This window comes from Corapipo altera, unplaced genomic scaffold (assembly GCF_003945725.1).
Source record: "Corapipo altera isolate COAL_440 unplaced genomic scaffold, ASM394572v1 53, whole genome shotgun sequence".
Taxonomy (NCBI): Eukaryota; Metazoa; Chordata; class Aves; order Passeriformes; family Pipridae; genus Corapipo; species Corapipo altera.
The window spans coordinates 7,498,802-7,513,315 of NW_020884900.1; the positions used below are offsets into that span (position 1 = coordinate 7,498,802).

The following is a 14,514-nucleotide window of genomic DNA, read 5'->3' on the forward strand; positions in this document are numbered from 1 at the left end:
TTGTGTCACTTAACTCTGTAAAGAAGGAACTCAAAGTGGAGGGACATCTTAGAAACAAACTAGTCTTCAGCTAAGGTTGTCGCATCTATAACCAATCAAGATAGTGATGGGAGAATAAGGGAGGAGAATTAACCTGTAATGAGAGTTTTCTGCCTTTTCAGAAAAAGTGACAAAAAAGTCTCTTCATTATAAAATATATAAAAGTATATTTTTATGTGTTTTACTCATAGTTTTCGAAGGTTTTTAACATTACCCAATGAATGCAGGCTATCTCTTGATGAACTCTGTTCTTGTCTATTCCTTTACATCATTTAGATGGCTCAGAGAAAGTAAAAAAGCAAATGTTTTGGATAATGCAGTTTCCATATTAGTTTCTTTACCAGTGTCTTATTCAGAAATGAGACATGGCAAATTATTATCAGATTTTCTTTTGGATATTAGGTTTCCGAGAAATTGGCAGCTAGGTGAAAGTTGGAGCCAGCGTTTAGACACACAATTCATACTGAAGATCAGCCTTCTATGAGTTTTAGGTTAGGGGACAGCATGATGATGGCAGTGAACTGCTGTAACATCCTGATTGATTGTCTTCTCAACTTCTGTTTTTCCTTTCTGAAGTTTTATTGACTCCTGTTCTCTAGGATCACAGTTGTCAAATTAGTTATCAGATATAAAACCCAGTCAGTCTTTTTCTATTGGAAACTATTGTTACAATAATAAAGATTTAAACCCTATTGAGGCAGGAAGAATAACTTTATGGCTACTTTCGAAGTTCAGAAAATACAGTATCAGACATGAATTTCTCGTGGCAAGAAAAGTGACTAAATGCCTTCCTAAATATTAAAGTCTTGGTACTATCTGGGTATTATTTTCATCTAAACTCAAGTTTAATTCTTAATCAAAACACTACAGTCAGGCTTTTGGAATCAAGAATTAAAATAGAATGAGTTCTATGCTGCTATTGAAGAGCTATTCATACTCCCACAGATAACTTTAATACATTTCTAAAGGGAAAAGAAAGTGCCACCTGCACACAATGGCATATTCCATCTAGTTTCTCACCTATTTCTCAGTACAGAAAAGAACGTTTGATCTGAACTCTAGGTAACAAAAGCTGTATCTTTTCCCTAGATCAAACAATTGATATTTGTACTTGGTTGTATCATTACTGTTATAGAAGGAGAAAATGCAGAGAACAGTTTCAGTCTAATTTGTGCCCCAGGGATTGATGTAGGTCTGCCAGGTAAGCAGTCTAATTGTACAAGGGATTTATTGAGTGCAGTATTCTATTGAATGTGAAGCTGTCATGACCCTGAGTACATTTGTACCGTATAATTGAATGTCTGCATTCTTTCTTTTTTAAGCCTATTTTCCTGGAGTTTTCTTAGGAAAAGGAAAGGCTCAAGGCATTAAATTTGCAATGTTTCAAGCTGCAGAGATAAGTGAAAGCATTTTTATAAGACTTGGGAGCATGTGAGTTGAAAAGTATGTCTGAGGATCTGCCACAGTGCTTTCTAGTATTTGCAGCTTCCTGAACTGTATGAGCAGATGAGATGAACACTGTCTAAAGCATGCTGTTGGCATCGGTATTGATAGCATGCTTCCACATGTCTTCCACAGAAAAAGCAACTTTCATCAAAGAGTGTTTTTGTTGCATTATCACTCTAACTACTGAAAGCTCTGTAAGACTTGGTTTGTTGTCTTGATTTTGTGGAAGCAGACACTGAAGATTGCAGATACTCACTCTGTAGGGACCCAAAAGGTGGATGGTGGAGAGCATAGGAAACTTGGTGGATGGAGAAAATTCCTTGGGATACCAGAGATAAAGAGTATAATTGCTTTTGGTTTATTGAGAAAAGGATTGATCTGCGATTTGGGTATATTGTAGTAAGATTCTCTGTAGGAGAAAGGAAAAGATTGTTTAATAAATAAAGATTTGACAAGAATCAATATCTTGAATCTGGTGCTGGACAAACTCAAGTAGAAAATAAGACCTTCTCATTTGCATATCAAGGGTAACCTAGTAACTATAAAACTAGGATAAAAAAATTTTTGTTTTCTTATTCTGATTTAGCTTCTAAAATTCTTTTCCTCTTGTTTAGTCTCTCAAATGTCTGTTGTATGCCAAGTATATATCATGCAACGGTAGTGCATATAGGCAGGACTAATATAGTCTGTGTTCTAATGTAATTCAAATTTGCTTCAGTATGTATTTCAGATAAAAAAATTCCATTTTACATCACATGTAGAATTTTTATTTTCCATACATGGATTACTTCCAATGCATGAAATATTTATTATTAATACATTTGTTTTCACAAATACTAATATCCATAAATTTATGACCTTATTAAAAAGTGTGAAATTTCCATACCAGTCAATCTAGATTGAGTGCACTTGTGATTAAGAACTATAACAGACTATCATGCCTACTTTCCTTTTATCTGTTTCCTCACAAAGTAAAAGAAATAGAAATGAGGAAAACTGAGTTCCAGTGTGTACCTTCAGCTCAAAAGATTTGAACTTTGTCAAGTGGATTGAAGAAAATAAGAGAAATCTCTCACAGAAGATATTGGCCATGAAAACTGTCACTCATTTAGATTACTAATCTCATAATGTTATACTAACATAATACCAAAAAAGGTAGTCCATTAGTACACATCATAAACATTTTGTAGTTTCTTACAATAAGTTGGAAGGCAATGCAGGATTTAGAGCATGGGTGATATGTATTTCTATAATGTAATTTATAGAAACATCATGAACTTGGACTGTAATTAAAAGAAAAAATGTTGAAATGTATTTTAAGTAGTGTAAGTAATACACTCTTTTATTCTCCTCATGACTACGTTGACTTTAAGTGTTTGATTTGTTTCTCTTAAAACAAATTTTATATCGGTTCCTGTACACTCACAATAAATGGCTAGGCAGAAAGGATGAGATGTTTGAATACGTTGATCCTAAAGGCAGAGGCCATTTTGCAGTAAAAAAAATACAGTAATTTCTTTCTTATGAAGTGTTTAGTCTTTGCTGTTCATCCAAGATGAAAGTAATGTAACAAATTTGTAGGAAAAACAAAAAATATTTTGATTCTTAATTTAACATAACAAAATTATGCTGCCCATTATAACTGCTCATGTTATCTGTAAGAGAGAAAGACATCAATAATTATGGCATATGGCCAGTCTTTATCAAAGCAAAATAATTATGCCACTCTAGTAAATGAAAAGTTTCCATACTTTGCAGGTGCACAGATTATTTTAGCTGTGCGTGTATTTAAATATCTACAACTCTTCAGTTACGCATTTACACAGTATTTAATTCTTAGACATTTTTAACTGCAGTGATCCTTGATGCACATACAGAATAGTAATGCTGGCATGAAAACCCTTTTCAGTTTTTCTCAGAAGATTGATCGGAGGAGGGATTTTAAGATACTTACGTTTTTGGGATTTTTTTGTCCAGAACTACATTAGTAATAATAATGCATTTTGGGAAAGGGAAGGCATATACATAAAACAAAAATACTGCTTGAATAGAGGTAGTATAGTTTGAGGTTGAATGAACTACAAAATATTGGTTCTAGTAGTCTGTGTTACATGTGAACAAGTAGCAAGAAGGGAGACAAGCCTGCCAAGAATTCCTAAGGTCAGTCTAGTTACTTTTGTTCAGTGTATGTCAAGACTTATAGTACTGATGGGTTGATGATTCTGTGGGTAACACAGTTTGGACTGTCAGTCTGACACCTTTGTTAAAAAACATCCTTGTGCAGTCTCATAATGAAAATAGATCTACCCACAAAAATTTTTTTAAAGATGGTAGACCAATTGGTCTAGGGTTTTGCAATAGTGATAGGATGGTGGATGTGCAAACATGATAATCAATAATACTGTGCATAAGTTTGTCAAACGTGATTTATAACTTAGCCTGTGATCTAATGCCTTAACGTTAGAAAGAATTTGTCAGGATCCAACTTGTGATTATAAAGCACAATCCTGATGTATCTTCGATCATATTAGTCCATTTGGTGGATAATGGTCTTTGCAGTACATTGTGTAATAAACAGTAATTTGTGTTCTTTTCAGTCCTCATCAGGGGTAGATTTGTAAGTGTATCTTTCAGTCCTTTACTGCATTATCCATACTTACTTCTTCCGGAACTCCTAGGACGCTGCTCTTCCTAGTTCTCCAATATATTTCACTTAGTTTCTTCTTATTTCTGTATAGACAAACCCTTTGGGATTATAAGTGTTTTGAGTATTCTAATAACAGTGTTCATGGTATTTCCAGTCAGCAACATAGAATCCTTCTACATCATGTTCTAATAGAAAGTAAATGTGAATAAGTGGTAGCTTACAATTCTCACCTGTTCTTTTTTCTGAGCTTCCCTAAGCCCTTGACTAGACATAGTTGTGAAATCTAAGCTGTTGGGTTCTGATGTTACTTGCTGTGTCTTTCTCTTCCCTTTGGTATCTCAAAGCTTCCAGGTTCTATCCATGGTCTACCTTGCCAAGTGTATTTGTGCAGATATGTTCCTTCTTTTTTTTTTTTTAATTTTTATTTTTTAGATTCCCTTTTGCGATATTGACATAGAGAAAATTTTTCATCTTCTATTTTTTTTCTGTACCATATTTCATAAATTATAAAATCAGCATGAGTGCAGTGGTTTTACAGCTTATCCCAAACACACACTATGCAAAACCAGAGGTTTATGCCTGTGCTTTAACATAGCAGCTGGTCATATTTATTGTGCTGATTCATTTATATGGAAACTGCCACAAGTGTATAATCATATAGTAGAGAGAAAATCCTGATCAGATGGGCAAACTGTGGTGTGGTACTTAAATGGTGTTCCCTCTTTCTGGGAAGAATTAGAGCATTAGGGAGATGGTGGACTTTGCATTTTTTTGTTGAGGTTTTTTATTTGGTGGATTGGGGTTTTTTTTATATGTGAGAGACATTGACTGGGAAGTGAATGAATTCTGGAAAGGAAAAGTAATGGGCTTGCTTGAGGCAGGGAAAGAAGTGACACAAACAGCTACAGCAATCAGGACAGTGGTGTTATTCTATCCTTGTCTGTGAAAGGATGACTGGGTACATGCACTGAGAACTCTTAGTGCTATGTCTCAAGGCTTGTCTCAAAGCACTCTTAGTTTATGGGAAAGAAAGCTTTTTTTCTAGACCAGCATTCTATCGTGAGCACAAATGCCTGATGTGAGTTGAATAAACTTTGCTGCCTAGGGAAAATTTGAAACTCCAATGCATTTGATTTTGTACCTAAAATGCAGTGGCATGTTCAAATCACCACAGGTTCATGGATGTGAATCCAATCACCCTGTTGTTTCAGTGAGTTGCTTATGGCTGTTTTCAATCAAGTATTTCAGAAGTGTTAAACTTATTAACTCATTTACCGGGTCAAGTGAAACCAAATCCAAAGACTTAAAGGAATAAAAAAAACCAGTAACAGATATGTTAGCATACAGCTTTGCAGGCTGTTTCTCATATCCCTTTTATTTACTTATCTGACTTGACATTTTTATAATGTGACACTTATTACATTAAACACATGTCATCAAGGCTTCTTAGGTGGCTTATTCTATTTTTTTTTCCAATTATTTTCTTCAGTGTACATTCTACTTCAAAGTTCAAACTTCAAATTAATGCATTTCCATTTCAATCAGCCCCTTTTTACAGTTGTTTTCTTTTTAAGTTTTTCATGTTTATCATAGTTTTTCTATCTGGAGAGGCAGAGATTAGATTGTTCTCATTAGTATTTTTAGTGTATTATCTGTTGAGTGAAATCTCTACATCTGCAAGTTCGTATCTGCACGTTTTTATTTTTTCTTTTTTTTTCCCAGCTTCAATCTAGTGTATGTAATTGTAAGTAATTCTTCTGGGTCTAGTGTTAAATACTAGTTTCTGTAGGTCAAAGGATAAATTCTTTCCGTATTTTAATATTTTGATTTGCAAAGCCTCAGAACTGGATTATAGATATAGAATATATATATATATATGTGTATATATATAAAATTCTATAGGATACATGGGTAGATACAGAATTCTAGAAAATGGAATTTTATTCTGATAATGTAGAATAACAGAATAAAAATTAGATAATCATATTTTTAATAAGCACCTCGCTCTACTGTCTTATTTTTTTTTAATAATTTTAAAATTATTTTAGCTTTTTACTAAACAAAACGATTTGAGAGATTCAAATTGAAAGCTGTACATCTACTCTGTCTTACGGAATACAGAGATGACAGATAGTGACCTCCTTTGTTGGCTGCTGGTTTTCCAAAGCAAAAACTTATGTGACAAAGATGCTTAGCATTAATTTTATTTCTGTTGTACCACATGATATGATGAAAATGCGATAATAGTGGTTTATTTATGTTAAGCGTACAGGTTGCTTATTGCACCATTGTTGAAAATCTTCATTTTAATTGTCAGGTTTAAGTGCTACCACCATAGGAAAAAATAGGTTGTCTGTAGTCTACCATTTTTTTCTCACATCATTTTATGAGTAAGCTAGTTTTCAGTGAATACTGGTGAAAAGTCAATTAAATTATCTTATGACTACTTTTCTGAATGATTTATACTTTTAATTAAACTATGGTTGTGTTTTGTCAAATTTCTTCTGAAGCAATATGTACCACCTTACCTAGTAAATATCAATCTCTTAGATACAAATCTGTAATTTTAAATGCAGTGACCTTTAACTGTAGTGTCTTTGTTCTTTGTAGGTCTAGGAAAATAAGGGTGAATGTTTAATTTAAGAAACTTGGGCAAAAAATGACAACTTGCTAATGCAGTGTTCTCTTTAGATTCTGGAAACTTAGATGTACTGAAATTAAATGGAAGACAAGGATATTAACATGTTAGAAGGTTCCTACTGTAACCTTGCTATAAACATTGTTTTTCATATAGACAAGCAGTAAGAAGAATAAAGTTTAAAGTTTGTATTAATTATGAATACCAGAAGGACAGCTTTTCTCTGCTTGTAAGACGAGTGAAGCATTGAAACCTAGTGATTTGAAATCTCTGTTCATGCAAGTATTCAGAACAGGTTAGACAAAAGGGGTCTGAATACAGCTGAGCTTTCTTCAGTGAGTGGGTTGAATCAATTATATTTATGATGTTCCTGTCAATGAATTTTATGATGTTCCTGCCAGCTGAAGATTTTTACAGTATTTTTGGCCAGTATTTACAGAAGGCTCCATCCAATGTGCTTAATTCTGTATGTGAATCATCTAGCTGAAATCCATGGGCTATAGCAGCAGAAATATTTACAATGTTGAGACTGTAGTTTGACCCATCTGCTTTCTTTGCTGTGCATCACAGTATGCCTAGGAAGAAACAGAAAGCTAGAATTGGATGCCCTGTTTTGCCAAACTAAACTTTGCGAGTAAGTGATTTATTAAAAGGAATTTTATATGCAAGGATCGGAAAGAATTAACTCCAGGGCAGAATATCCCAGAAATTTAGTTAAATTTCATAGCTCTGGTCATTTAGTTTCAACACTACAGAATCCTTCATAGTGATTAGAATTTATAATTTGCAACAGAGTTGTATGAACTATGTAAAGTTTGTTATGGCTTTTGGCTACACCAAAAGGGAGAAACTTCTGCCATTTTAGATCATTAGGAAATGAATGAGTTTGATAGCTTCTCTCCAGCTGGAGCAGGGAAACTTTTCTAACATGAGGTTGATTCATAGCAAGGACTGAAAACAGAAGACTGAATCTCTTCTTGAACTTAATAGCTGTATTTCTGAAGATTAACTGGTTTTATAGCAAAAAAATCGCTATTTGCAGGACAATAAACTGTGTCAATAAACTTTGGGTAGAGGTATGGTAAGCTGTAATTTAACCTGATATTTAGAGATCCTTACATTTGTAGCTTTTATCATACTCTACTCCATTAGTAGCAGATACCGAAGGATATGATTCTTCCAAGTTTGTTTTTACAGTGCTGTGTTCATGTTGAGAGTGACGAGATTGTAGAACTAAGACCAGCTTTGTGTTTTGTCTGAATCTTGAGGACCTTTCTATCATAACTAGATGGAAAATTACTGGCGCATATTTTTTAGTGAGAATAAATTTAAGGACTGCTTTTCATCTTTTGCTAAATCAATGTTTGTCTAGATAGATTGTTTTATTTCCACAACAGCGAGGAAATATACCGACGTAATATGTATAATTTGTGTTGTGATACACGCATATACATTATAGTACATTCTGAGTATGCCATAATTCCAGTTAATAATTGTACAGTACCATTTTGAATGGTACACTTTGGAAATCTGCAAGTTCAGTTTCTAAATTTTTGGCCTTGTCATCTGCTTGCCTTAAACAATTTACTGGGTTTCTGGCTTTGTCAGTGGTGCTTTAATCTATCTTGAGTCAATAACCTCTTTCATAGGTGATAACATTTGCATGCACTGTGCAGCAGTTTGTAAGTACACCTGTACATCCAAGAAAATATTCACATCTTTAATATACAATTAATGAAACATTCTTCTAGCCTTGTTAAATAGCACATAGTGGCCAAAAGTGATATGTGTCATGACTGCAAGTTGTGTCCCTGTGAGAAGGTTGGAAGTGTTGAGACAGCAAAATAATATGTATTTCACTATGTACGAGGAGGTTTTATATCTGGAATGTGCAATTTTAAAATTTTTTTTGCCTATCAACGTCAAAAGATGCTGACAGGTTTTTCTGCAAATCTGAGAAATTGCAAGGGGCCAGAAAATGGTGTCTTCTGTCAATTAAGCTGATTTTTGTTTGATCTAAATTTCTGTGGCAATTGAGTAAATTAAAAGATTAATGTTTCAAAAAGCTATTAGTGTATAAAAACAAAGATACCAAAAGTAATTGTTCTGCAACTGGAAACAAATCTATTAAAAACCTTTTACAGTAAGTGAAATTTAGTTTTCTTGGTAAAGCTGTTTTTTGGTGTTCTGTGAATTGCTGCCCTCCATAATTAGGTTATGTATTTGAGAACTGTGCTAAAACTATAGTGATCATGTACAATTAAGGGTAATTAAGAAAAATTACTTGAAAAATGCATACCTATTCAGAAACATGAGAAAAATCCTTTTGTAATGGAACACAGATAAAAAAATATTACAGTATTACAAAGTCATACTTTTATCATCTCAAGGTATCATCTCTTATGTGAGTGTTGCATTAAAATAAATTACCTGGTCAACTTTGTATTTCTGAACTCTCTGGAACCAAGCTATGAAGTAGTGGACCTAATCTACATCCTTTAAACAGGCTAGGTGGTCACCCTATAATTCAGGTCACATTGTTATGTTCAGTGCAACTATGAAGGTAAGGTAAAGGCAATTCACAAGCACCACAAGTTATGAAAAATACCCTAATTTATTCAGCAGAGATGTCTTTTACTAGAAAAGCAGCAGAAGGTGACTGAATAAATCACTCATATCAGTGCATCCCTTATATCATCCATCTTCTTTTAGTTTGTTTGATTATGCATTCAAATCAGTGAAACTTGTGTGATTTAGGTCCTGTGCACTGCGTTGAATAATTCACCTCAACATATCTGTGTGTTTATGATTCTTCAGTTATTCATCAGTTATTGAACAGTTTAGACATTTTGAAATTGCCCTGTATCTCATTATTTCATCCTCTTTTTTTTTTTGTTGGTTTTTTGGTGGTTTTTTTTCCCCAAAATACATTGAAAACTCAGGTTTGCTTTGAAAGCTCAAATAAAAGTATATGAATGAAATAACAAACTGCTTATTTAAAAGAACCGATTGGATTTCAGACTTGTTACTGTAATTTGTAATTACTCCTCCCCCTTCTTCTCTTTCTCATCCTTTTTGTCCTCCTTTACAAGCATCTTCCCCATCCCTGCGTAATACTGGTGCTATGTACAGTATTTTGTTTACAGTAGTATAAACATTTTCAGCCTGTGACTTCATTGCTGAAATAACTCACCTCTTTCATATCAACTCTTACCTAGGAGCCGTACAGCAGACTCATTGATGTAGGTTTTTTTCTGCATGGCAGCCCAGGCCAAGCTGTGGTTTCATTGCATGATGCAACTTCACCCTTTTTGGTTGTCTATGGGATTAATTATAATCTATTCTTGTATTGCCTGTGCATGCCAATGTGCTTACCATAATGGTGTATACACTGAATGCAGTCTAGAGCATTAAATGCATGAAATGCAATTTTAAAAAATAACATAAAATTAGAAATTTCGAGCAAATGTAAATTATGCTTAGCAATAACTTAAGTTAAGCTTTTATAGAATGAATAGGATATAATATGTATCAGGTCTATTTATTTAAAATTTCCAGATATTACAGTAGTTTATTGACTAGATGCACAATTTCAGTGTGGTCAAGATGAGGGGAAGAAAGAGTGTACTAACTATCCTGTTGTGACAATGGCTGAATGGTGCCAGTAGTATCAGAAAGATAAACCTTTCCCTGCTGTCAACTTCAGCAGCAGGTGACAGGGAAAAGAGGTAAGACTATAAATAATCATTTATTAAAATTCAGAATTTGGGAAGAATTTTAAGTGCAACAAGGTTGGGGGTTTTTGTTTATTTGTTTGGTTTTAATGATGTTAAATCACCTGCAAAATAATTTAAGATGTATTGATTTGTAAAACACACAATGAAATTCCATATGAAGAATTGTAACACTGCTTGAAATTTCTTTTACAAACGACATTGCGACCATCCTAAGCAATGTTATTCATATGTTCTTAAATGTATTCAAATGAACCTTTCATCAGCACAGTATAAGATATAATTTAATGCTAATCTGTCTTTTTCCTTATAAAATGGTGAAACAGCACTTCGGGAAGTGACTTGAAATGTGTCTGAACACAATTTTGTTGTGCTGTTGATCAGTGCAAATGTTCATGTGTATGTGTTCAGACATTATACTTTGTAAGCTTTTTGGTGTCGAAATTTATTTACAGATTTCAAATTAATATTCAAGTTGGTGAATAAGTATTATTTATCTCATGCATTTAACTTTAAGGGCCTGTAATATAAAATGTTATGATGTTTGAAAAATGGTGATAGAAAACAGATATATATATATAAAGTGAAAATATGCTTAGTGTGTACTTTTAAGCAGGAAACTGATAACATGCAATATGTATTCAAAGCAGTAAAAAAGGGAAGTAATTTCCACAAGTCGTGTCATGCCACCCACATGATGATACTCTGCTGCCCTAAGAATATGTATTACTTAGGATTTTATTTTTTATATATTATTCCTGTAGTCCACTTAATGACAGTTGCACTGGTTTGGGGTTTTTAATTACGATGAAGAAAAATTCTTTTAGTACTGTAAAACTGATCAGACATATCTATACAGCAACATGGATTTATTCTTCCTGATATCAGTACAAAACAGATTATTATGCCAGTCCTGTTGACTTCCGAGTAGCTCAGTGTGTAAGCTTAACTACATGCCCATTCTCCCATGCACAGCAGCCAAGATAAAAAGGTGATGGATCACAAACACAGAATTACACAGAACATGCTGAGTTGGAAGGGTCACAAGGATCACTGAGTCTCGCTCTTAGCCCTGCACAGCACCATCACCAAGAGTCACACCATGTACCTGAGAGTATCATCCAAATGCTTCTTGAACTCTGTCAGGCTTGGTGCTGTGACCACTTCCCTGGGCAACCTGTTCCAGTGCCCAACCACCCTCTTTGTAAAGAACCTTTTTCTCATCTCCAGCCTACAGTGCATGCCATTTTGAGATGGTGTTAGAAAAAAAAGGCCGCTATATATTCATTTTTAACATTATTATAATCCTCTTCTTGCACTGATGTAAAGTACTTTTATATCAGGCTTGTGATAATTGATTTGAGCAACTACTGCAGCTGTAGGCAATTCCTTATTCCATTTGTTAATGGAGATACAGTTACTGCTAAAAAAGAAAGGCATAGTGTCATTTATCTGTCTAAAAAGGGACCTTACTTTTCCCATTTAGAAAAACCACTGAGTAAGACTGTCACTAGGCTCCAGGCTAATTTTCTTGTCTGAAAAGTTCAAGTATTTTCTTAATTTCTTCTTTGTTTATTTAAACTTTTTCTGTTCTTTTGCAAAGTAAATGTGACTATTCAGTGAGTCTTTCATAGAATCAGCACTTTGCCTCAAGAATATGGTAATTTGCACTTAAGACAGTGGTGGTAAATAATCAGGTCCCACAGCTGGAACAGCTGTGATAGGAACATTTCTAAGAAGGAAAATTTACTAGATTGCAGTTATATGCATGTGCAAATTAAGCCACAGCAGAGAAGCTTGTGGGTAGAGAAACTGTGTACATGTGTTTCACTTTAAAAAGGTATGTGGAATAAAGACTCTTCAGGAGTCTAGGTTAAAAAAAAGGGAAACTGGGAGAAGGAATTCTCATAGATGTTAATGTCTGCTGGGAATGAATGTGACCTGGATTATCCCTATAGTTGGTTTGAGGCAGAGGAATTTAGAGATAAACTGTGATGCTCAGGATATAGTCAAAGATCTTAAATGGTTACTCTGGGTAGTTGAAAGGTTTTTTACTTGCCTGTCCATTAGACCCAGTAAAGTGTAGCATGTATACAAATGCAGACTTCCTTGGGATAGTTTACAAGTATATACTAGATGTCTCACAGTTTGGGTTGGGAGTAGTTGGGTTGCTTGACCTTTGGCACCCTAAATGTATCTTAGGTTTTAGCTGATGGGTAGATGATAAGAGGGAGAATCTGAAATTATGAAAACTTGTTTGAGACTAATATATATACTAGTTTTATGTAGATTTTTTGAAGGAATGTACATGGTTCATGTTATGCCTTCATTTGAAATAGGAAACAATATATCCTGCCTAGTGTGATTGTATATTAGTACTGCTATTAATACAATATGAATAGTTTTTTAGTAAGAGATTTGGATCATACCACTAAAAAGTCTGACCAAAGAAGCTGATCCAGTAATGTAATGTCAGGTTTCTACCACTTTGCAATACTTCTGGCTTCCATTGCTCATTTACATTATTTACTGTTGTTAAAGTCAAATAATATACCTTAGGTTCAAGTTTATTACTACTCAGTGAAAACTAGATAGTTACCAGATATTTTCCATCAAAATATTGTAGAAGGGAATTCCAGAAAAGATGGTTAGATGAATAAACTGGAAATATTTTAACATTCCAGTTTATCTGGTACTCTTGTCATTTTCAGTTAGAGTAGTTGAACTTAGACTAAATTGCATAGGACAACATATTTATTTTTTTTTTTTTAATTTATAGTATGTAAGCAAGAAAGAAATATATGGAAAATATATTCAAAATCATCTGTAAGAATCTGTTGTACGTATTAAGCAGAAAATTAGAACTCAATTCTTGGATGATGTACAAAAGAAAAAATAATTTTAATTTGGAATCAAGTATGATAGGTGGAGAACATTCTTATTTTTAGTCACTGTATGTATTATTTCAAAGAGTTCAATCAGTTGAAGGAGAATTTTAAAAGCTGGACAACAGTATCAACAGTATAGAAGGATAATAAAAGACACTGAGATGGAGGAGTAGTTGGAGCTGGAAATGGATGATGATGGTGGGCTGGTGAAAACTGAGTTTGAGGAAAGTGGATAGCAAATTGGAAAGCATTATTGGGTAACTTTAGGAGATGGCAATTGCAAAACAGAATCATCAAATAGAGCAAGAAGGCATCTCAGGAGTTCACTCTTTTTTCCACTGCAAGGTAAGACCAGCTCTACATAAATTTATTCAAACAGACACTTATTTAGAAGTTCAATGGTTTGTAGGCCCTCTCCTACAGAAGGAGGAAGTTTTAGAAATATCACATATTTAGATCATTCTATTGACATATGCAAATGCAAGGACTTTAAGTGGTCCATACAAACCAGGCTGAAAAGTATTTACTGTTTTAAAAATCTGATATTCACTGTTCTCCCCAGAGAATCTACTCTAGTGTTTAGCTATATGTTTTAACTAGAAAAGTTTTATGCTTCTGATATACTTCTTAGTAACTTTATCCATTTCCATTTGTTCAGTTCAATGTCAACATGGAAAAGGGATTAGTCTTCTTTTTGCATGATCATGTGACTTGTTTGCATTTTCATGTCACCAATTGTTTTCTCTTTTCTGGGGTAAACAGCTACAACACCTTATTACTCCTTGATAAACTTTGATACAAAACATTAAATAAAAATTAGAGAAGAAGTAACAGAAAGGGGTCATTACAGTAGAGACATGTAAGATTGTCAACTTCAGTAAATAGAGTATAGTTCAACCAAATCTTTCCATAATGCAATCAGCATACTAGATATAACTTATTAAAATTCGTCAAAAAAATGTATTGTTAGTTGAAACAGTATGCTCATGTTTTTCTCTTTAGAATGTTAGTAGTCTCACACAAAATCCTTTGTTTAGAAGTGTGATCCCTGGCATTGTTGCTCTATCATTTTCCTAGAATTGATTTGCCATCAGGGAGATTGTTTTGTCAAGGTAATTTAGT

At 33.8% G+C, this 14,514-nt stretch overlaps 1 protein-coding gene across 37 annotated transcripts in view; it reads left to right on the top strand.

The window, feature by feature from the left end:
• Positions 1-14,514, top strand: part of KCNMA1 (potassium calcium-activated channel subfamily M alpha 1) — a 462,597-nt gene that overhangs the window by 248,277 nt on the left and 199,806 nt on the right. For 6 of the 37 annotated variants that reach the window (XM_027649629.1, XM_027649636.1, XM_027649631.1 and 3 more), the window contains exon 4: positions 9,989-10,012. The exons of the other annotated variants lie outside the window; for them this stretch is intronic. In XM_027649629.1, coding sequence (XP_027505430.1) covers positions 9,989-10,012 — 24 coding nt within the window. The remainder of the gene's footprint in view (positions 1-9,988; positions 10,013-14,514) is intronic. 37 annotated transcript variants of the gene reach the window in all.